The sequence below is a fragment of the Ixodes scapularis genome, unplaced genomic scaffold (genome assembly GCF_016920785.2).
Source record: "Ixodes scapularis isolate PalLabHiFi unplaced genomic scaffold, ASM1692078v2 PGA_scaffold2__306_contigs__length_199485367, whole genome shotgun sequence".
Taxonomy (NCBI): Eukaryota; Metazoa; Arthropoda; class Arachnida; order Ixodida; family Ixodidae; genus Ixodes; species Ixodes scapularis.
Genome location: NW_024609857.1, coordinates 24,922,909 through 24,944,217, shown reverse-complemented (window position 1 = coordinate 24,944,217; position 21,309 = coordinate 24,922,909). Strand labels below are relative to the sequence as shown.

The window sequence follows — 21,309 nt, the reverse complement described above, 5'->3', positions numbered from 1 at the left end:
ACTACTGACTCCTTCCACGTTTCCACCGGAGACTCATCTGCAAAATAATTGCGTTACATGTTGAGACTGTGAGTTTGGTAGCAGACATGGTCTTTGTGGCACCTTAAGAACGATAGGACCTTTTTACTGAAGAAGCCTTATGCGAGAACTAGACATTTACGAGAAGAATGGCTTCTTGACAATTATGAATATATGTTGTCAGTGTTTCTGCTTATATAATAGCAATATGTAAAGTGGCGGGACACAGCAAAGCTACTTTAAGAACCGGGTGAGTAGGCTTCAGAGTTTTGTACATGATTCCACAATTATGACTGTTTGTCTGTTTGTGACTAAATCCTAATATTTCTTTTCGGGTGATACTGACACCTCATAGGCTTTCCAACCATAGTGGAATGAATCGGGATAACTACGCTGTGTCGTTCTTACGCTAGTAGAGATTTTGAAAATTTGCAACAAATGCCTTGCTCATAGCAACACTCCTAGTGAAATATTTAGAAGTTACAGACTTAACAAAGGCAAGCTCCCAGGCTTGCTGTCGTGATGTCTTCTGTCATCGCCGAAGCTCGGTCTCAACCATCACCGATATTGACTAAGGACACCAGCTCGCACGTGGCGTGACGCTTGCTGTTTTTTTTTTTCAGTCTAAAAAGAGATGGTAATTTATCTCGCTCGTATTTTACCTAAGAGCTTCTTCCAAACAACGGCTGGCTCTGGTGAACCGGATGCTGAACAAGTGAGGTTCAGCATCCCCCCTATGGTGCCAACCGTATCTTCCGGCGCCTTGGTCCAGACGGGGGGAGCTTTGGAGAACAAAAAATAAAATTAAACGTCAATTTATTTGGTCACTGTTGGACAACGCGAAGAATCAGAACTCAGGAAAAGTTCATAATCCTCCCCCCCCCCCCCACCCCTCCTCATAGCACCTATTATGAAACTGGCCTGCGACGTGGTACTACTATCACTACTGTGCTAATCACCAAAGGCGCTTCTGTACTATCATAATGCATGTACGTGCTTTCCAGTTATGCCCGCAGACGAACAACAGGACCGTACGTTTGTTATTATACAAGAAAAGTACAAGAGCACGTGTTTCCTCGTGTTCATCGTGCGAAAGGACAGAAGAGGTACATTTGTACAAGTTCATGTCTGAAATGCACTGATGGGCAATCACGTTCCCACCTTGCTTTGTAAGAACGGTGACCACACTCGCATTTACAAACATTCTGTTGGGTTTTTACACCTGCGTGAAATAACTCATTTGAAGATTGCAGCCCTTGGAGGGAACGCAGAAATACTGCAGAAATACGATCTTGTGCGCTGTCCATTGTGCCTGACCCTCATTCGAGCTTAACGCTTCCTTTATGAAGGAGGTTCCCTTACGCCGCTACGTCAGGTGAGCGAATGTTTAAATTATAGTGCTTTCGGCGCTGCGCAAAGTAATATGAACGCGACCGCCGCCAATGGACTTAATCCGACTTGAGAGCTTGGGGTGCTGTATGTTATGTAACAGTAAGAAGTGCTTTTCTTAGATTCCCGTGAAATTATTTACGCGTTAGTATTCTGTAGGAGCGGTCTATTGCTGACTGCGAGCCTTCCTTTGATTTTATAAATTGGCTTAATTATTTTTATTGTCGGAATTCCCTCTATCTAGAGTCGCAAACTTGTAAATTCTATCAGCAATGAACAGATAAGCGCATTCACCTACGTCTTCCTAATTGGTCTTCACAGTTGTACAGTAAGTTGAGTCAGGAACGCTTCTACTGCCATCAACTAGCGCGATAGAAGACACGAATATGTCATTATAAAGTAAACAATTCCAGCTATTTCTACGTTCGTTTGCTCTTCATCTTAGAATTAGACGCAGCTTGTGGTCGGCTACTGGCTACCTTAGTTCGTTGAGTACGTTGTTACTACACCCCGTGAATTACGTTGCGCGCAGCGTAATGGAAGGCGCATGAACGAAAGCCGAACGCGCAAAATGCTTGGATTTCACGTGACCCTTGCCAAAGGAAGCAGGCTCTAAACCCGGGTGTACCCACGCCTATGTTTTTAACAATGTGGTACAGAACTACTAAAATGGAATATGACATACAAATTGAAGCCTTCAGACCTTTCATGGGCTCGCGCTCGGCCTGACACAACGACTGAACTAATATACATTAAAAGTTCCAGCGAACACCACTGTCGTCAATGGCAGGACGAGAAGGGTAGGGAGGTTCTTCTGTTGTCCCACCTCCGGCGTGAGCTTCCTATTTTCGATAAGACTTCGGCGTCTCACGAACTACGGGCGTGTAAGCGGAGCGAAAGCACGAAGGAGGGCCACGGGCGCGTGTTGAATGAAACGTAGGGACCTAAAGAAGACGCCGTTCCGCTCTCACTCTCTTAATGACTAAAATAAATTAAAATAAAAAAAAAAGAGACGAACCTGTTTGGTTTGCATTTTCAAGATAGAGTTTATACTTATAGTGGTTTGTGTACATCTTATACTTGTAGTGGTTTGTGTACATCTTGTCCCTTAATGAGTTCTTCAACATCAACCTGAAGGCATTCTAGCATTGTCAAAAGAAAGCGGCTACTTCTGACACTGTGCTGAATTTCGATGGTATTTTTACCTTCCACTTTGAGTTGAACGGTGTGAGAGTCGCTGCCGAAGTGGTTTCTCGCCCTGCAGGTGTAGTTCCCTTGCGCTCCGAGGGACGCGGATGTGATGGCCAGCACCGAGATCAGGTTCCCGTCGTAACTGACGTCCTTAGACAGACCGGTCACGTCACTGCCATCCTTGAGCCACTCGAACGTCACGGGAGGTGTTCCCGATGCCAGGTTGCAGGTGGCACTGATCTTCTCGCCGGCTTTCACGCGACTCGGAAGCTGGAATGGCTGTATCTTGGGGGCTTCTGAAAGAGACGAATTAAGAACATTTTTGGTACTACGTACGTAACTTCCATTTCTATAAAACTATTTCGCCTAGAGTACCCTTATCTTTCTATTCACTTGTTTCATTGGTAGTGGTGGAGATCATCATTCGATTGCTTCGCGCCGGTTCCCTTTTGAAAAGGGAACCGGCGCGAAGCAATCGAATTTTTAGATCTTAAGTTTTTTTGAATATTCGTGACAAATTCGACTGTCTCCATCATTCCATTATATCAACCCAAGAGTGTGCGAGTGTCGGCAGCACTTCGTTAAAAATCAAACAAGAACATGTCCCTCGTATGGCGATCTCTTGTTCGTACATCGCTTGTTCGTTCATGAATAGGTATGTGTTCATGCTTTGAAAGCGTTGCTTTTACATCTGACTTCTGAGGCACCGCAGGAAAGACCATATAACATAAAATAAGTTGGAGTGGTTTGTTGTTACGGTGAAGCCAAACGTGTGAATGCTCACCTTGGTTTCGTGCGGACGCCGCCGATATGAGGATGCTCCAGAGGCCTAGCAGGCGCGCGTACAGCATCGTTCACGGAGGCAACAATCGCGGATTCGGTCAGACTGGTGGTCGCCGTCACGGCCGGGGGACGCGATGAATTTGCGAGGCCGCGTTTCCACGCGTCTCTGAGCAGAAGCGTGAAGCTCTCTCACTTGGGAAACCAAATACTCAATGGGAACGGAGGAAAGGGTAGCTGCATCTTGTGTCACACAAGCTTTCGGGTCGGAGCGGTTTTTTCTGACGTTACTCGAGAGCCATGGGAGCGCGTTTTTTTTTTTTTTTTTAACTTTGTCAGTTTGTGTGTATCAAGCACACGGCTCTAACGGGACCGTGGCGCCACGTTGTGGGTTTGGCGTGAGTTTTGGTAACGAAAAACCGAAGTCTGTACCTTGTTTGCAGCAGTGTAGTTTATAAATGAGCTGAATCTGGCCCTGCCGTTTTGTTCTTGGGCAAATTTAAAGTGAATATACGTTGTGGGTTAGTAAGGAACTATGTAGCATCATGAAGAGGTCCTCCTGTAAGCAACCGAAACCTTGTGCGTGTATTGGTCGTATGTTTTCAACGCCGAAAGAGTGGTGGTAAGTGTCTTCGGAGGTCGACTAAAACACTTTTTCAAGCAAACAACTGCCGGCTTACTTTTGACGATTAGGGAAATTGTTTTGGACAGTGGGTTGCCGATCCCGTTGGACGCCTGACAGGAATATTGACCCGTATCTTCGGGCGCCGACTTTGAAATGATGAATGTCCCGTTTTCCAGAACTCGCGAGCTGCCTTCCATTCCTTCCATGTTAGCACCTGTTTGGGGAAAAATTGTATGAACATCATTCATGTTTAACGCTCTGAAACACCCCGGCAACTCGCTGTGAATTGAAAAATAATGATGCTTAACAAGTAATTGACACAATTAAGGATTACCCGATCTTGACCACTTGATGCTGGGTGTGGGATGCCCAGCAGCTTTGCAGTGGAGCATCGCAGCTTCGCCAGATGTAAGTGCGACGTCCGAGGGTTCATGTAACCATTTCGGTGGTGCTGAAAGCACGAAAACGAACCAACCATATTTTGTATAAAGTTGACCTTTCATCATATTTAGTAACACGTGAACGGAATGCATCGTTGAGAGGTACGACTCACCATGAACTTCCAGCATCGATGTGTAGCGATCGTATCCGTACTTGTTCTTGGCGACACAGGTGTAATTCCCGGAGTCTTCCACTTGAACGGGCTCTATCGCGAGAACCACGAAGGTCTCATCCCTCTTGATCTTTACGGTGCTGCTCGCTCTCACTTCGTGCCCGTCTTTAAGCCACTGGAGCTGTACCGGTTTCGAACCCTCAGAGACCGTGCATGTAACCAGTGCGCTCTGTCCCTCAGACAGCGTCTTGAGGAAGTTGAAAGGAAGCACCTTTGGGATTTCAGCTGCAGGAGAAAGACGTGCTTTGAGTTAATTCGCCTACGACTTCCTGATGAAGCTGCTTGTGAAGGGCTGAAATATAGAAACCAGGAGGCTTACCTGCTAGAGACAGTTCCAACAATGTCGCTAAGAGGACGAAGTAGGCCGCAGGTACATTTCTGCTTAACGTGGCCGACAGTCCGTTATTATAACTCATGTTCTGCGGTTCCAATGTACATATCTGTCAAATTACACCCGGTAGTTTTCCCGAACAGGCTTTTACCGCACGTAGATAACTTCGAATGGCGTCTGATGGTTGGCTTCACGATTGGCGATTCGGGTTAGTGTTCGACTACGGGAAAGCTGCGCCACATGTCGGCAAACAGGAAGACTAGACCCTTCGTCAGAAGCGAAAATCGCGAGACAAATTGTGATTTTGTGCGTTAGCTGTTGGTTGCGGCATTCAGAGGTCGCCACTGCCCTGGCGTCGCCGACAGGCCAGCATATCAAGCATCGGGGTTCTGAAGATAACCCTTCTGGTCGTTTTCGTACGCACTGCTCAGGTTCGTGGTACTTTGTTTGGCACGTAGGTCGGAGCTGTGTAAACTGTGCCTACCGCGAATGTTGACTCGAACGGTCTTGTGCAATGTCGGCCCGACGCCGTTCTCGGCCTTGCACGTGTATGAGCCCGCGTCTACATCCTGGATGTTTTGAATGAGGAGAACGTCCTTGTGCATTAGTAGTCTAGTTGAGGTTCCGTCTGTAATGCAAAGAACATCAGGGTGAATATTCTTAATCGATGTACACACTAATTAGTACAGGCGCCATATGTAACTCATCAACACCACTGAAGAGACCGGCGCTCTATCTGGGGATGCGCGGTGTTTGATTTCGGGAAGTATGCAACAACCGTATGTCCTCAATGCCTCCAGTGATTTTGGCGCTCTTGTTGGGTGCAAATGTTTTGACGCCTTCGTTTCCACGACTGATGCAAAAACTTGCCTTTTGACTTGGTCCAGGTTATCTGGGGAATGGGAGAGCCGGTAGCTCTGCACTCCACTGTAACGTTCGTGCCGACTATGGCGGATACGTCTTGAGGCTCGTGGCTCCACGTTGGGGGCGCTATGAAAATAGCAGTGATTTGAAATTGGTTGGTTTCACTTCATGATATCATTGGAGGGTTTTTGTTCGCGACGACTACAAACACACCTTCGACTTTAAGCTCCGCTGTGTACGCATCCGTCCCCATGGCGTTGGATGCCCTACAGGTGTAGTTTCCATGACTGGACACGTCTGCTGTTTCGATGATGAGCAGAGATACCAGCCTGTTGTTCTGTATGGACAGTCCTGTTTTGTCCCGCAACTGAACACCATCTTTGATCCACGTAAACGTTAGGGGAGCCGCAGCGGTCACCACGATGCAGCTTCCCACAGCGCGCCCTCCAATCCGAACTTTGTCGTTGAAGGTAAACGGCTGGATTTTGGGCGCCTCTGAAAAGTCGTTCAACTATAGATTAACATTTACAAGGAATATCCATCGATTCCAGTCCGTGTCTCCTGTTTCTACAAAAAAAAAAAAAAACTCCAGCGCGACTAACTTCAGTTGTAGGACTGCATACTTGTAAACTTTGAAATCATTCTAACAGACATATCGAGCATGCAGATGCACACGCCGTTCTGAATACAATATAAAAACAATTGTGCGTCACTCACCGAGGCTCGCGACGAGGTTTAGGATGACCGAGAGCCCGGCGAGCCCGAGAAGGGAAATCAGCTCGGCTGCTCGCATCGTTTCGGAACACAGCGTAGCCGTCGTATCCTTTCCCAGTCACAAGTGTCGGGGAATACGGTTCACCGCAGTTATTCGGGGCGTTCCGGGTGATTACAGAGGCGGCGTATTTCCGTCGATGTTTCATAGGACGATACGTTCGCGCTTTGCTGTAGCGCGCTTGACGGCTATGGCGAACTGCAGCGTCCCGTTCGCTCTGTGGCGACAGTTCCCGTGAACCTATTGACGGACGGACAACTAGCGCCTCGTTCCGTCTACGTGGAGAACTAGGCCAGCCGCCATGATTACGGGTTGGAAGTTTGAAATTGGGCAGGACGCGGTTCCGATCCACAAACCGGGTTCAGCTAAACCATCACGTGACAAGTTAAGAATTATGTCTAACGGTGGATGGGTTGTTCAAATAAATTATCTGGTTTAATCATACGGTAGCAGTAGTGGGTTAGCTTACAGTAATTTAGAGACTGTCAGGTGACTTCCGTGTGTTTCTTAGCTGCCTCATGAAGAAAGGAACAGGTGTCTGCTATAAAGGCTGGGGCCTAGACCGAGAAATAAAGCGTAGACGTCTTACGTTTCACTTTTATGAACAATGCGGTCTTCAGGGCTGCTCCCACACCGTTGTCAGCTTCGCAGAAGTACCTGCCTTCCGTCTCTTTTGTGCTTTCAGTCACCGAAAGTGTCGCTGATCCGTCTTGAGATGCGACGAGCGTTCGCTCATTCTTCGGCTCTGAGAAGAACAATAACAATAAAGGGTTGAGATTAGCTCTGCACAAGCAAAAAACAGCTTTTTGCAAACTGGACACACAAAAATAATAATTGTTTATTATGCTGTCGTAATTAGAGACCACGACACCTAAAGCCGGACACATGACCATATCTTCTTTTTTTCTTTTTTAACTTGTGTTGCATGAATTGGGCCATGAACTACGTTCTAACCGACTCGTTGACTGGATGCCCGAGTGATAATTGAGAGACTATATAACAGCTCATCCAGTGGTATGACACGAACCTCATACCAAAACTATTTTACGTAGTTTTGAACCGCACTAGCTGTCTTGCAGTTAATGTTCTACGACTGCGTTTACCGGGTAGGAAAATAGATAATCGAATCAGGCGGCGGGAGTGAAAAAAATGGGTATAGAGAAGGGGAGGACCGAGTGCTTATGTGACTGGTCACCATGGAAGCATACTCTATTATTACTATATGGTCGATAACCTAAAAATGACAGGGCATCGCCCGGTTTCTATACCATCTTTCATTACTAAACAGCCTTTCAGGTCACAGCGCAATAAGAACTACGAGTAACCAATTACAGCGGGAAGATCTTGGGAATACATATGATTCATTTGCATTTTTTTGAGCTGTCAAGGCTGGTTCGGACATTTCCGTGTGAGTGTTAGTGAAACGTAAGGATTCGTAACGCAGTCGGTCAGGCTCCAACGCAAATGTCTGAAGCAGACTGCAATATTTAATGAAGCGAATGCATTTTGAGCTTCCGAGTGGCGCTGTTCTCACCTTCTTTCTTCCACGTGACTTTGGGAAGTGGATACCCTGTTGCGGAGCATTCCACCAGCAGAGCTTGCCCTGCGCTCACTGATAGATCTCTGGGCTCTGTCTTCCACTGTGGAGGCGCTGCAATGAGTGCCAGGCTGCTTAGAGAACGCGGGTTGTTGCAAGCTGGATATGTGAGTTGCATAGAATCGACATTTAAACACCGGAGCGTGGGAATGAAGGGGGCAACCAGAAACGTGAAGGTCTAAATCTGCCTGACACCTGACGCGGGCAACTGTCATCTTGGGCTGTTCAAGTATCCGCATGTATTCCCATAATATGAAGGTGTGGTTGGTTGGAAGCCTCGGCATATTTCACTTCCTTCCTAATGTCCTCGAACTTGTTTCCTATGACTTAGCTAAGGAGTATAGCACAAACAACATAGTAGATCGGTATCCGTGCGAGACTCTGTTTGTGTCATTAATGTTATGGCGATTACTACGTTGAAATACAATACGGACGCACAACATAGTCAATATCTTGTTCGCCAAATGTCGCATTCTGAGAAAGTAGGTCGAAACTCCTAGAGTTTTATTCAAATGAAATATTTCGTGAGAAATAAATTCATGAATTTATTTAGTGAATGTCAAAGTTGGATACACTAGAAAGTGTAACATTAAAGAACGTGCCATTTGCATAACATCTCACGTTCTATCTTTTAAGGGAGTGGGTATTTTCTATAGCGGCACGTGGAATGACGAAAACTAGTAAAAATAACACCGATTGATTATGAGTAGATCTCAAGAGTAGCAACTTATGTTTGGTTCTAAATATTATAGTTTTTGGATCAACTCACCTTCGACGACCAGAGCCGCTGAGTTGGCGTCACTTCCATAGTCGTTGTCGGCAATGCAGGTGTAATTTCCAGCACTGCTTAGAGTCACCGACTCGATGGTCAACACGGACACCCTCTTGTCGTTCTTGACGTTCACGTAGGGAAGTTTTCCATCAATGGCCACATTTTCTTTGAACCACTTGAACCGCACGACGGGAGAACCGGCCACCAACGCGCACAGGGCACTGGCACTCTCACCAACGCGGATCCGACTTTGCGGGAAATGAAGCGGTTGTAGTTTCGGCTTCTCTGCAAGGCAGTGGACAAGCATGATAAGTATAACCCCAGGATGCACCAACGCATAGCCAAAGAATGCGTTTGATATTTTAGACTTCGCTCATTTCTACGGTTGCGACTCAATAAAATATTCAGTGGTACTTACCGGCCTTGGTGAAGTTAAGAATCGCTAGGAGCAAGATGATCGTGAACGCGAATTGATGCACGCCGTGTGTGCCAAAAGAAAGTGACATCTCAGGTTGAGTGCGAGTCCGCTAAGATTGGACGTTGCTGTCGCGTTTCGCCCGTGGGAAAGTAGTTATGGCGTCTTGGTAGACGCCTAGTGGTTCTGTACCCACTTCCACATTTGTGTGGAAAGCTAGCGCCACACATTGATGATATGACGAACTAATCCGTCAATCTACGATACCCCGTGAACTTTAAAAGTTCGTATTCCGTCCCTTGCGTAGCTTATAACGTACATTTTACAGTCAGGCGGACAGTGTGAGATATCGTTGTCCCGATGCCATTGCTGGCCGTGCACTTGTAAGTGCCTTGGTCTTTCTTTTGGGCCGCGCTGACGTAGAGGGTCTCGTTGTCATGGTCCAACGTGACACTGACGTCTCCGTCTAGTTGAGCAAAAGAACAAGGCCACGTTGTCAGATCGTCTGCTAAATGTTTCGGATTTGAGTACGATCACTATTATGCTTATTAGAGGGAGGATTCTGTACTGTACCTGTTCTGAGCCATTGAATTCTTGGAGTTGGAAATCCTGAAGCCTTGCAGGTGAAATGTTCGTTGCTACCAGCAGTGATTGTTTTGTCCTGGGACTGTTCAGTCCACTTGGGTGGTGCTGTGCGGAACAAATAATTAACTTCGTTACGCAGTACTTGGGGGCATTGTAGTTCAGATATTGTACATTCTTTGGTGTATAGTCTCTCAGAACTTACAGTGAACCGCAAGTGCCGCCGTGAAGGACGCCGATCCGACGTTATTTTTCACGGAACACGTGTAATTTCCGGAGTGCTTGACAGCGAGGGAGCCGAAATTGAGATTAGAAAATTCGGCATTGCTCGCTATTTTCACGTTGTCGTCAGTTTCCAACGTTTTCCCATCTTTGAACCAGCTGAACGTCAGAGGCTTGTCTCCTGCAGTGACGATGCATATCGTCCCGGTTCTCTCTCCGGCGTTTAGGGTCGTTGGAAATGTGAACGGTTGGATTTTCGGTGCTGCAACCAGAATGCAGATTAGATGGAACACAACAGGGTTGTATCGGCATCGAGTATGCCCGGACAAAGATCTTTGGTTAGGAGGGCACGGGGACGGCAGGGTCGACGTGCACGCGAAAGCGGTTGAGCTTACCTTTAACAGCTGCGGCGCTATAGACGACGAGAAGCGCGTAGAAGGCCGCAACGAAATATAGCCTGCAGCATCGCATTTCTTCCGATCTTCAAGCTCACCAAATCGAACAGTTCACGCTTTATGGCAGCGTACAGTCGGGTCCACGCACAACACTCCCGCGTCGGCGTCTATGGCTTCACGGACAAGCAGAAATGGCGTTCCCGTGGAGCCTCGGTTAAAACGTTTCTGCTGATGACCGGACACATCGCGCCACTTCTCGGTGCTGGCACACACTACGCGAGTGGTGCGGTGAAAACGAAACCGAGCTTTCATGTTGGCACAGTGGCACACAATGATTGATTCGCGTGCTAGAAACAAATTATGATTCTTTCTTACGCTTTATCCGGAGGCTAACTGTCTTGGAAAGGTTCAGCCCAATGCCGTTTGAAACAAGGCAGGAATATCTTCCTTGATGAAGTTTTCCCACGGAGACTATTCCGAAGGTTGATGTTCCTTTGTGGTCCAGGTGTGGCTCGATGTCGGTAGCCTGGGATTTGGAATCTGACGCTGGAGAGTATAAAGACATGCATGAAGGGAAAGGCGCTTGTGATCAGCATGACTCAGCAGGAGTCGTTACCTGAGGCTTACCAAGTTTTCTCCAATTAACGCTTGGCTTCGGGAAACCATCGGCGGAGCAAGTCATAGTGACGTTGCTTCCTGCTGTGGCCGTAATGTCTTGAGGTTCATTAATCCAGCGGGGTGGAGCTGAAAGACAAATAACGTGTTTTATATATATGTTTGATGTGATTGGATAGGTTGGTACAGTCTCCAAACAATATAAAAGGCCCATTCCACGTGGCTGTACAGGATTCTCTTTGGCCAAGCCCTTATTGCTTGAGGTGAGGAAATACATGAACATTTGTTCTACTCTTTCTCTATAAATAAAGGGTATCTGGCCAACGTGAACTCAGCACCGCCGCACAAACTGCTTCGGCAAATGGTCCTTCATACGTGGAAGACTCAACATGGCTAACCAGTACTAAGGATAGTTAAAGTGAACAAAACGCAGGTTACCCTGAACGACGAGTGGCGCCGTGTAGGAAGTGTAGCCAGCTTTGTTGGACACAGAGCAGGTGTAGTTCCCAGCGCTGTCTAGAGTCAGCGGAGCGATGTTCAGCGTCGAAAACTCAGCGTTGTCTACAATGCGAATATTTGGAGATGCTGTGGATAACGCTGCACCATCTTTGAGCCAGGCGAACTGGATGGGTGTATCTCCGACAGATATGGTGCACGTTACACTGATTCGTTGCCCAACCTGGAGATTTTTGGGAAACTGGAAAGGCGGTATCGAGGGTGGGACTGGAATGAAAGACACCGAGCGTAAATCAAGAAAGCTGGAGTCGAGAATACGTCGTATATTTTGTCAGGCACCGAGTCAAGAGCGAATTGCGACTCACCTGCAGATTGCGCCGCCCTACAGGCTATGTTGTGCAGTGATACCGTCCAAAAAGTGATGAACCGGAGTTGATTTGTCATAACACACATAGTGGAAACAGGATTCGGTAAATCCTGCTTAAGAGTTCTTCATCTGACTCCGTCGCGTGGCCGCCGAAGTGAGGAATAGCGTCATGGCGCTGTTGATCCGCTAAGAGAACAAGGACTACTGTCTCCTATGCAGGACTCCTGGCGCCACATTACGGGCGCTCGCTGTACCATTCACACCGAAGGGGAATCGACGCGTGTAGCCAAAACGAAACCCGTAGGCGCGAATATTTTTGATGCTTTTGCATGATTCGAGAGCATTCGCTCGCAGCTATTTACATTTCACGAGGATTGTGATCGTCTTCCGGATTGCCTCTCCGATTCCGTTGGCGATTTCGCAAGTGTAGGACCCTTGGTCCTGCTTGGATGCCGAGGGTAGCTCGATCGTCTTTGTTCTGTAGTCGGAACTTCCTCGATCCCCTGAAAGAGTGACGAGGAATCTGTGTAGTCGTTTCAATTCTTTGAACGGATTCGGCCGGCATTCTTACGAAGGAAAAATCAGTGAACAAATTTTGGCGACATCTGCAGTCGGCGCCACTGCCTCCTCACCCTCTCCGCTCACACAAACGAAGTGCCGGTGAGAGGTATGTTTTCGTTAACATTCGAGTTTAGTGAATACTACTCTCGATATCACCGCAGGCAAATTTAGGGATTTCTACTTTAGGCACACCAAAGCCTTCAACCACAAACAATTGTTAAAAACAAACTCATCCGCCGCCTAAGCTGTTACACTGCTCGCGTTGACGTCACATCAGCTACTATTGTGGTGGCCTTGCTGCTGAGTGCGTACCTGCTGAAGCATACATTTCGCACCACCAAATTTAATCTCCTCTGCAAGGGAAATTAGAAAAACCCATCAGCATGGTGAGATGACGTCATGTGCAAGTCATCTATGGGCACCCTGCGTCCGCTAGGAGCCGCTACCTACCACCCAGCGAACAGCGCCGCGCGCGTCCACTCTTGAGTCAGCGTAGGGAGAGCGGTGCACCACTGCAGTCGAGCTGCCACTGCCGAGGTCGCTCCCCGATGAGTACGCGCGACGCCTCCGCGAAGGGCGCGCGTATCAGCACTGAGTTAGGTCTGCAGGGTGCCCATTGTTTGTACTGCCCGAGCCAACACCGCATACAAGACAAGGCCGTAGTGCTTATATTTCTGCGTCATCAGCGAAGGCCAACGCAGGACACTGATTGGAAACGAGTGCTGCGTCAGAACTCGGCTTCGAGTCAATTTTGTGCCGAAAGTTGACGCAATCGTCGTGTCCAATCGGTGATCAGCGTTGGTCTTCGCTGATGACGACATCTCTCAGCACAACAGCTTTGTTATCTAAGAGGTGTTGCCCGAGCATCCCCTCCGGCCCCCTTCCGCGGAGCTGACAACAGCGGGCCATACTGCTAAAGCTGACGTTTTTGTCACGTGATGCGCGCTCTGCGGAGAAGTCCGTCGGATTTCCCCCTCTCGTGAATACCGCTTTAACTGCCGCATAGGAGCGTACCTTCTTTCGTCCACCTGACAGAGGGCTGAGGATGGCCGTTGCCGTCGCACGTGATGCTGGCTTTCTGACCCGCGGTGACGGACATGTCACGGGGTTCTGTCTTCCACGTGGGAGGAGCTGCAGATTAATTGAGTTGGAGGACAAATATTATTCTTTTAATCTCGGCCGTTTTCATGAACGTTCTCATATACGTATAAGTACACAATTATATATGAAACTAACATCAGAGACCTTAGAATGAACAGATGTTGTCAGAGGCACTTCTTAATGAAGGAGGGGTGGGAATTGAGATTAAGAGCGGGCGAGAGAAGGCTACTATTATTCAGTTCATGACGGTCATGCAATTGAGTAAAATTTCCTATGCAAGCTCCTTCTAAATGGAAACACATCTCGTTAATTTCCCGGCCTCGGCACAAAACATATGCCACTCAGTTTATAAAGCTTTGGATTTCCATTATGGTAGTTTGGCATGGGATCTCACAATCTGACTTTCTGACTTTGTGAAACAACTGTAACGAACCCTTGTTACCTTTTATTTCCAGAGTGCTGGCGTAGGACACAGTTCCGCCGGCATTGCTGACGACGCAGGTGTAATTTCCGGCGTTTTCCAGGCTAAGTTTTTCAATGTTGAACACGGAAAATTCTGAAGAGCTCACGATTTTGACGTTGCCTTCTTGGCGCAGCGTCAAGCCGTCCTTCAGCCAAACAAACTTGAACGGCTTGTCCCCGGCTATCGTCGTGCACGTAACACTGCTTCGTTCGCCCACCGTGCCAGTCTTTGGGAACGCAAATGGTTGGATCTTGGGTGGAACTGCAATTAAGATTCTAGATGAGAGTTGCCACTGTTGATGGCGTGCACACAGAATGTGTTTGACACGACGGATTTCAGTACTCACCCAAGTTGGTGCAAACGCTGCGTAGCAAACTGACCAGACAGCCGGTCAGCACGATTAGTTTGAAGCATGGACTCATTGTTTCCCGATAGAGCTTGAGTCAGCGAGAATACAGCAGCTGTGACAACCACCTCCTCATCGCGTTCCCGTCGCCTATCGGCAATGGCCGACCTCGCATAAAGAGAGGCCTCTGTAAAAAGCTTCGTAACAACGGACTCCTAGCGCCGCTCTTCGGATAGAATCGAGACTAAGCTGGGGTTTGCTTTGAAAGCAAAACGGAAGTTTCAATAGCGGTGACGGCGGTTTGCTGGTTTTGACTAAAATCGCCGAATGTTCTTAAGTGCCTACTTTTGACGGCTAGATGAACAGTCTTCTCGAGGGCAGTTCCAATGCCGTTATCGATACGGCATCGGTAGGCTCCTTCGTCTGATTTTACGGCCGACGAGATGGTTATGGTGCTGCCGTCCAGCCTTGTGATTTCCTTGCCTGCAACCGCAAGTTGAAACAAAGATGAGACTTTGAAGATGAGCTTTGAAAACGAACTAAGATTTGTGGCTTAAATAAATCAGATGAAGTACGCACCTAGCTTCGTCCAGGTTGTGGATGGCGGAGGGAACCCTTCGCCTTTGCAAGGAATCGTCACTTGATGCCCAGCTGTCACGTAGGTGTCTTTTGGCTCGGTCAACCACACGGGTGGAGCTGCGTGTGCAAGTATAAAATGTAACGTTTTTTTTATGACTTTCTGGTATTATGATAGGATTTCGAATTGATTAAACGTGCGAGGAGGCTGTCATAATTTCTGAGACAAGCTGTTTGTGCCAGACACTCTCGAAAGTCTCATCTCTTCCTTCATAACGCTCCTCAATCCGACGGTTTAGGACTTCCCTAGCTGAACTGTTCCTAGATTCTGCATGTCTGGACAAACGCGGTTACGATATTCGTTGTTCCACGTAAAGGAAACACTATTATGAGACGTTTATTCAAAATACAGACAGTAAAGAGGAACAATAGGCGCTACAGAACACATGGCTTTCCTGAGTCAGGGTGTGTGTCTTCTTAATCATCATTATCACACGGTTGTATTATTCAGTTTTATATTTGTCATTTCGTGCAAAGTTTTGGTAAGCACGCTTGGGTTAGCAAGTTTGCAGCCTAATTACGTCTACTAACATTGCAGTTTGCAAAAGCATAGGTATACCTAACATATAAAGCATCACGTACCTTTGACCTGAAGGGTGTCTGTGTACGACACGGTTTCCGCTGAGCTGCTCACTGTGCATGTGTAATTTCCAGCGTCGGTGAGTTCGAGGTTCTCGATGCTCAAAGTAGAGAACTCCGGGCTGTTGGCGATGTTGACATCTCCGCCTTTTGTTAACGGCTTCCCACCCTTGAGCCAAGTGAAGCTGAGTGGCTTGGCGCCTGCCGTGGTCGTGCAGATGATGCTCACTCTTTCTCCGATTAGTAAACTCTTAGGGAACGCAAACGGCAGGATCTTCGTTTGAACTGAGGGCGAAAAAACAGCGTTAAGTACCTTCTCACTCGTGTAGCCACCATCATTGCCAAAAGAATCCTACGTACCTGAACGTCCCGTCGGTGCGTTGAAGAGTACGATACATACCACCGACATAATTACCGACATTATGAGCGTTTGAACAGCACCGTCGTTGAAGTCCTTAATGGAACGTCACTAGCAGGAAAAGTCCGAAGCCTCATCCGGCGAAACTACAGCGCACGGAATTACAATGGCTGATCGGGGCTATACATAAGCATCAACGAAATGGCTTCGGTACACTGGACTCCTAGCGCCACACTTTGAGCGTATCTCCGACTACGACCGCTTCTTGTGATGAAAACGAAACTACAGGCAGCGTGAAACTGTATGTTGTGCTGTACATTTTACTGCGACGCTGACGGTCTTGCTGAGGCTTCCTCCGATGCCGTTTGTGATGTCGCACCGGTAATGGCCTTCGTTCTCCTTGGTAGCTGTCGCAATTTTGAAGAGTCCGTCCGCAGTGTTCGTACTCGTCTCTTTACCTGGAAGGAAATTCTGGGAGTTAAGAATGTTATTTTCTTAGTTGCTGCTACGGGAAGGCAGTGTTTTTTTAGTGTTCTTACCCACTTTGGTCCATGATATTGTAGGTTTGGGAAAGCCGGTTCCAGTGCACTCTAGCATTACCGCGTCCCCGGCAGTGACGGTAACGTCCTTTGGCTCCGTCGTCCAGGACGGTGGAGCTGTGTGAGTTTTAATGCACTGCTCTTAGGTATATATACTGTATTTCCCATTCGTGACGCAAATCTAGCGAGCATTTCGTATTCACCGCGACAATTAATATCTTATTTTGTTTCACCTGAAGTGATTTGGACACGTCCTGCGTCGTGTCCAAAGCGCGTTCAAATATTAGTGAGTTTTAGTATTATGTATACAATCAATGTCAAGCACTGTGCGTTTGTGTTAGCACTGCGTGTTACACACTGAGCTTTCGCGGAGCCCCAAACTACGTCTTGAATTGGCGAGTGGCGACGGCGCGTATGCGCTGCGTGGAACACGGAACGCTAACGCAAACGCACTGCGCTTCCGTTTGTTTATATACGCAATACTAAAATTCTATATTTTCATCACTTTCATGATTCTGGCGATGATGCTCCAGGCTTCAGTGATTGATGTGTTTATTGCTTTGCGGTGTTTTTTTTTTTACACATCCCTTTATTCAAAATTTAAATGATCTTTTCATCTTGACGCAGTTGTGCGAGCTAATGTCAACGATATATTACCACTGATGTTTGATTGACAACCTTTGTTTGGGAAATGAAAGAGACAGCATACTATCCAATGCACGCCCTACGCACGTGTGGGCGAGCGTCAATGTGGCAGGGTCTTAACACGAATACTGTTTTTAATCGAGATAGCCTCTCGTTACAATCGAGGTTATATTTTGTGTTAGAACCAGCAACGTATACGTGATAATAAAATAGGCGGGACTTACCCTTGACATGAAGAGTATCCGAATAGGACACAGTGCCGCCAGCGTTGCTCACGACGCACGTATAGTTTCCAGCGTGCTCTATCTTCAAATTCTCAATGTGAAGAGTCGAGTAGTCGGAACTGTCGGCGATGTGGACTGAAGTTCCACCTCTCAAAGCCGAGTCATTTCTAAGCCACACGAACGTCAAGGGTTTGCTTCCGGAAGCCACCGCACAAGTGATGCTCATTCTTTCTCCCACGAGCAGGTTCTTTGGAATCACGAGAGGTAGAACTTTGGGAGGTACTGAAACATTACAAATGCATATATTATGTTCCTCTACGGATTTCATGCAAAAAACTGGACAGACAAGCATTCATTTTGCTGAAGCACGGAGGGGAAAACTTACTGGAGCTGGCAAACGCCTTGTTGGTTGTCGTGAACTGGAGCAGGGCAATAAGTGCGTATCCGAGCTGGAGTCTTGTACTCGATGTTTTCATGTTGGGGGACCACAAACCTTGCGCTTGCCGTACGTGGAGCCGATTTCTAGCGACAAAGCAATGGCCGGCGTTGTTGAAACGCAACGATCGCTGTAAGCTCTGGTGCAACTCCGCAAGGTAGGACTCCTAGCGCCGCACTTTGGGAATTTCGAGGACTAGGGGCTGTGGCGTATCTGGCGCGAACGAAAAACTATTTTGTAAACGTGCGAAAGCCGACAGGCTGGTGCCTACGACTTCGAAAAGGATCGTTTGCCGCACGCCCGAATCAGGAAGACCAACAAACAAAACACACTGACCCTCAAAAAGTTATTTTTGAGCGCCTTCCTGGTACAGTGGGCCAGTGGGTTTCTCGAAGCATCGGGAGACATTTGTTTGTATTACGGGCCGTAAATATATCCCGTCCGTCTTGCCTAAACATGTATGGTGCGTGGTCGGCAGCACGATCACGATTGTTTGTCTAGGGGCGATATAAAAGGTAGGCGTATCCAAACAGCGACCACCTGGACAGGATACAGTGAACCAGTGAAGAGTTCATGAGCGCTGACGTCATAGCGACTCGCCGGGAGGGTTTGCAAGGAAGTTCGACGTGCAAGTAAGTCCGGTACAACGCAAGATGACTTCTGTAGTAGATATTGCTCTGACTCCTCCTGTTAAGAAAAGATTTTCTCAAAAGTGACTCGGGACTCATTATGTTTGTAATCAGTCTCATAATATTTCCGACCACGAGCATCATTATCATTGTGACCACGACCATCATGTTTTCAAGGTGTAAAACAGATATGTGTACCGTTAAGTCTAGCGCGTCAGCCATCAACAGCAATACCTTGTTTTTTTTTTTTTTTGTTGTTTTTCTTCAATAGCTGTTAGGGGGAGGAAATGTGGAGTAATCTTTTTTATATTACAAAAGAGCACGTTGAGGAGTGTACAAGGGGTTCGCGACTGTTGAACTTTCGTAAGACCTCTTGTAACAGAATGAGGCACAGATCGAGGAACTATAACCCTTGCCTTGTATTCGTTCGTTGCCTTACTTTAAAGCAGCGCTCGCTCAAATATCATAAGCCCAGCAAGGCTGAATTCTTTTCTTACCGTAAGCACGAACTGAACCTACCCTTTGTACCACTGTAGCGTTGACCATCCGATGCGCTATTCGGACAGATCTGTTTTTCATAACCCGCATTTTCAGGCTCACGAAATACGTTCGAGAATGGCGACCATACAGCAACAAGAGGTAGGAAAAAAAAAAAGGAAGAAAGATAAGCTTGCGGAAGATCCTACATTTTACCGTGAGGAGAGCCTCCTCCTCCAGCATGTCTCCAAAGGTGTTGCCGGCTTGGCACCTGTAGCGTCCGGCGTCGTCCTTCGCTGTCCTCGCAATGAGCAGTGTGCCGTTGTCCCACTGGCGTACTCGGGCATTGTCCTCGCGGAGAGAGTGACCTTGGTGCAAAAGAATGTTACCAGTGACCTTATCAGACGCGTTTGAAGGTTTCCGACATCTTGGGGTCAGAAGGGGTCACAATGTCGGCTGGAAGGACCTAAAACCATACCCTGACAGATGCTCTTTCAGTGCGCGCTCTAAAGGGGTCTAGCGACTTTAAGGTAGAAACAGGATAGTTGCTAGTTTTAATTAGGTCGAAGAGGATTCACGTATTTACAATTCAGCTGACATGAATCTTTGTGCCGGTATTTCGGCCTGCTTGCGAACAAACGAATATGTTGGCCGTTAATCTTGGACCACGCAGAATACGCGTGGCATACGGCGCTTCCACGGCAATAAAATAATAGCAATTGTGAGTAAGGACAAATGGTGGCAGTGCGTTTGATGAATAAGGTTTAAGCAATGACATTATTAATTATTTATCAGTTCCTTTGTGCGCGTGCGGCAGCTATTCATTACGGTTGCAATTTAACGAACATGTTGTGTTCATAAAAAGGTAAAACAGCGCAAAAAAAAAAGAAAGAAAAAGACGGAGGACAAGAAGGCAAAGTGTACAAAGCGCTATTTGTGCACTTCGTCTTCTTGTCCTCCGTTTTTTTTATCGGCTCTGTTTTACTTTTCCGTTAATTATCTACCAGACACTGGCCCACTTTCTACCATATGTTGTGTTCGCGAACAATTTACGTCGTATTTGGTTTTCTGCTTGGTCTGCTCTAAATGCTTGAAACAGGACTGGTGCATTTCTTTTAATTTCTTTACATAATCGGTCGCTTTCACTATATTATCTCGTGGCATTAAGCCTTATATGTTTTCACAATTGTCTCTACTTATCGTTATGATTACATAAACAGAGAAGTTGCGAATCACGGGGTATTCAACGACACGCCACTTACCACGGCTACTCCATCTGATGGTTGGTAGTGGAAATCCGCTCGCGGAGCAGACCATCATAGCGCTGTCCCCGACGGTGACCACTTGATTTGTTGGTGCCTGAATCCATCGAGGTGGAGCTGCGATTGATAATTGTAATCGATACTGCAATTTGTATAGTTTCATTAATGCTTCTTTCATTGTAACCTATATGTTCACAGAACTTTGGAAGTGCTCGTTTAATATAGAATATACTTAAATATTTTAGTTCCCGCGATGACTCATTTTATACCTTATTTATGTTTGGAATACAATTATTCCTTGGCATCAAATTAAATAATTAAAACAATGCCGTAATGGTTGCAACGTCGGGTTACAGGTCATTATAAGCAAGTCGCATACAATAAATGCACTCTCCCCTCTCTCTTCGTTTTATATCGATTTCGGTTTGGGGCACCCAGGTTTCAGGCTTAGAAATGTACTAAACAAATCTTCGCCGTTTAGTTTGGTACAATATTGGTGAATAACAACCTACCGTGAACGACGAGCGAGCTTGACAGCGAGTCCGACCCAGCAGAGTTGCTCACTACGCACGTGTAGTTGCCGCTGTCTTGCAGAGACAGGGGACTGATGTTCAACGTCGAATATCCTTTTTCCTCGTTCCACTCGACGTTGTTGTGCTTGGATAGCGTAGATCCGTCTTTGAGCCAGGCGAACGTTAGCGGTCGGTCGCCTTCGAACGTGGAGCATATAACGGTGGCCCTCTGACCTGAGACCAGCTTGGATGCGAAGCTGAATGGCGTAATTTTGGGAGAAACTGCGTACGAATCAAGATGCATGCGTAAGTAGAGTCATGCTTCTAAAATTTGCAAGAATCGTAACAGAAGTTTACTCACCGATAGGCCTAGTCGCTGCTAACGCAGTTGTTGTGAGTAACGCCGTAGCTATAGTGAAAATTCGCTCCATGATTAGAGGAGGACTTTCGAATCGGTAGACCCGTGGGAAACAAAAAAGACAGGATAAATACGGGAACAGCATCGGCATAAACGCGTGCCGATCGTGCGACAACCGC

At 47.1% G+C, this 21,309-nt stretch overlaps 5 protein-coding genes across 5 annotated transcripts; all 5 read right to left on the bottom strand.

Annotated features, from left to right (window-relative positions):
- Positions 1-660: 660 nt before the first annotated feature.
- LOC120846714 (Down syndrome cell adhesion molecule-like protein Dscam2) lies at positions 661-5,092 on the bottom strand. The gene is made up of 7 exons (XM_042291322.1): positions 4,936-5,092; positions 4,557-4,841; positions 4,338-4,454; positions 4,059-4,217; positions 3,383-3,454; positions 2,613-2,894; positions 661-800 (listed from the first exon to the last, which is right to left on the bottom strand). The coding sequence occupies exons 1-7, from the start codon at positions 5,030-5,032 to the stop codon at positions 661-663; spliced, it is 1,152 nt and encodes a 383-aa protein (XP_042147256.1). The 5' UTR covers positions 5,033-5,092.
- A 229-nt stretch (positions 5,093-5,321) lies between these two features.
- On the bottom strand, positions 5,322-9,495 carry LOC120846715 (Down syndrome cell adhesion molecule-like protein Dscam2). Its single transcript, XM_040218572.3, has 7 exons — positions 9,371-9,495; positions 8,950-9,237; positions 8,118-8,234; positions 7,173-7,328; positions 6,025-6,306; positions 5,818-5,937; positions 5,322-5,575 (listed from the first exon to the last, which is right to left on the bottom strand). The coding sequence occupies exons 1-7, from the start codon at positions 9,456-9,458 to the stop codon at positions 5,322-5,324; spliced, it is 1,305 nt and encodes a 434-aa protein (XP_040074506.2). The 5' UTR covers positions 9,459-9,495.
- Positions 9,496-9,675: 180 nt separating this feature from the next.
- LOC120846716 (Down syndrome cell adhesion molecule-like protein 1) lies at positions 9,676-10,642 on the bottom strand. Its single transcript, XM_040218573.3, has 4 exons — positions 10,567-10,642; positions 10,155-10,433; positions 9,941-10,057; positions 9,676-9,833 (listed from the first exon to the last, which is right to left on the bottom strand). Exons 1-4 carry the CDS (start codon positions 10,640-10,642, stop codon positions 9,676-9,678), a joined length of 630 nt encoding a protein of 209 aa, XP_040074507.3.
- A 1,716-nt stretch (positions 10,643-12,358) lies between these two features.
- On the bottom strand, positions 12,359-14,555 carry LOC121836428 (Down syndrome cell adhesion molecule-like protein Dscam2). The gene is made up of 4 exons (XM_042291321.1): positions 14,476-14,555; positions 14,109-14,390; positions 13,580-13,696; positions 12,359-12,507 (listed from the first exon to the last, which is right to left on the bottom strand). The coding sequence occupies exons 1-4, from the start codon at positions 14,549-14,551 to the stop codon at positions 12,359-12,361; spliced, it is 624 nt and encodes a 207-aa protein (XP_042147255.1). The 5' UTR covers positions 14,552-14,555.
- Positions 14,556-14,719: 164 nt separating this feature from the next.
- Positions 14,720-21,203, bottom strand: LOC120846717 (Down syndrome cell adhesion molecule-like). The gene is made up of 9 exons (XM_042291320.1): positions 21,134-21,203; positions 20,773-21,054; positions 19,208-19,366; positions 17,457-17,738; positions 16,588-16,704; positions 16,366-16,506; positions 15,694-15,975; positions 15,055-15,171; positions 14,720-14,958 (listed from the first exon to the last, which is right to left on the bottom strand). The coding sequence occupies exons 1-9, from the start codon at positions 21,201-21,203 to the stop codon at positions 14,720-14,722; spliced, it is 1,689 nt and encodes a 562-aa protein (XP_042147254.1).
- Positions 21,204-21,309: the final 106 nt, after the last annotated feature.

Bases quoted from the DNA above. Each gene is read 5' to 3' on its own strand.
- LOC120846715 (XM_040218572.3), bottom strand. From the start codon at position 9,458: ATGTCACTTTCTTTTGGCACACACGGCGTGCATCAATTCGCGTTCACG. The intron at 6,307-7,172 runs GTAAGACGTCTA...ACGACTTTTCAG, and splicing joins ATTGTTCATAAAAGTGAAAC to AGGCGCCCAAAATCCAGCCG. The intron at 5,576-5,817 runs GCAAGTTTTTGC...TTTGCATTACAG, and splicing joins AACCTGGACCAAGTCAAAAG to ACGGAACCTCAACTAGACTA.
- LOC120846714 (XM_042291322.1), bottom strand. From the start codon at position 5,032: ATGAGTTATAATAACGGACTGTCGGCCACGTTAAGCAGAAATGTACCT. The intron at 4,218-4,337 runs GTAATCCTTAAT...TTCCCCAAACAG, and splicing joins CATCAAGTGGTCAAGATCGG to GTGCTAACATGGAAGGAATG. The intron at 2,895-3,382 runs GTGAGCATTCAC...CGTCTCTTTCAG, and splicing joins GGCGTCCGCACGAAACCAAG to AAGCCCCCAAGATACAGCCA.
- LOC121836428 (XM_042291321.1), bottom strand. From the start codon at position 14,551: ATGAGTCCATGCTTCAAACTAATCGTGCTGACCGGCTGTCTGGTCAGT. The intron at 14,391-14,475 runs GTGAGTACTGAA...TCTTAATTGCAG, and splicing joins CAGCGTTTGCACCAACTTGG to TTCCACCCAAGATCCAACCA. The intron at 12,508-13,579 runs GTACGCTCCTAT...TCACTCTTTCAG, and splicing joins TGTCAGGTGGACGAAAGAAG to GGGATCGAGGAAGTTCCGAC.
- LOC120846717 (XM_042291320.1), bottom strand. From the start codon at position 21,203: ATGGAGCGAATTTTCACTATAGCTACGGCGTTACTCACAACAACTGCG. The intron at 17,739-19,207 runs GTAGGATCTTCC...GTAATGTTTCAG, and splicing joins GGCTCTCCTCACGGTAAAAT to TACCTCCCAAAGTTCTACCT. The intron at 15,976-16,365 runs GTACAGCACAAC...TTTCGCCCTCAG, and splicing joins CGTCAGCGTCGCAGTAAAAT to TTCAAACGAAGATCCTGCCG.
- LOC120846716 (XM_040218573.3), bottom strand. From the start codon at position 10,642: ATGCGATGCTGCAGGCTATATTTCGTTGCGGCCTTCTACGCGCTTCTC. The intron at 10,058-10,154 runs GTAAGTTCTGAG...TGTTCCGCACAG, and splicing joins GGCGGCACTTGCGGTTCACT to CACCACCCAAGTGGACTGAA. The intron at 9,834-9,940 runs GTACAGTACAGA...TTGCTCAACTAG, and splicing joins AATTCAATGGCTCAGAACAG to ACGGAGACGTCAGTGTCACG.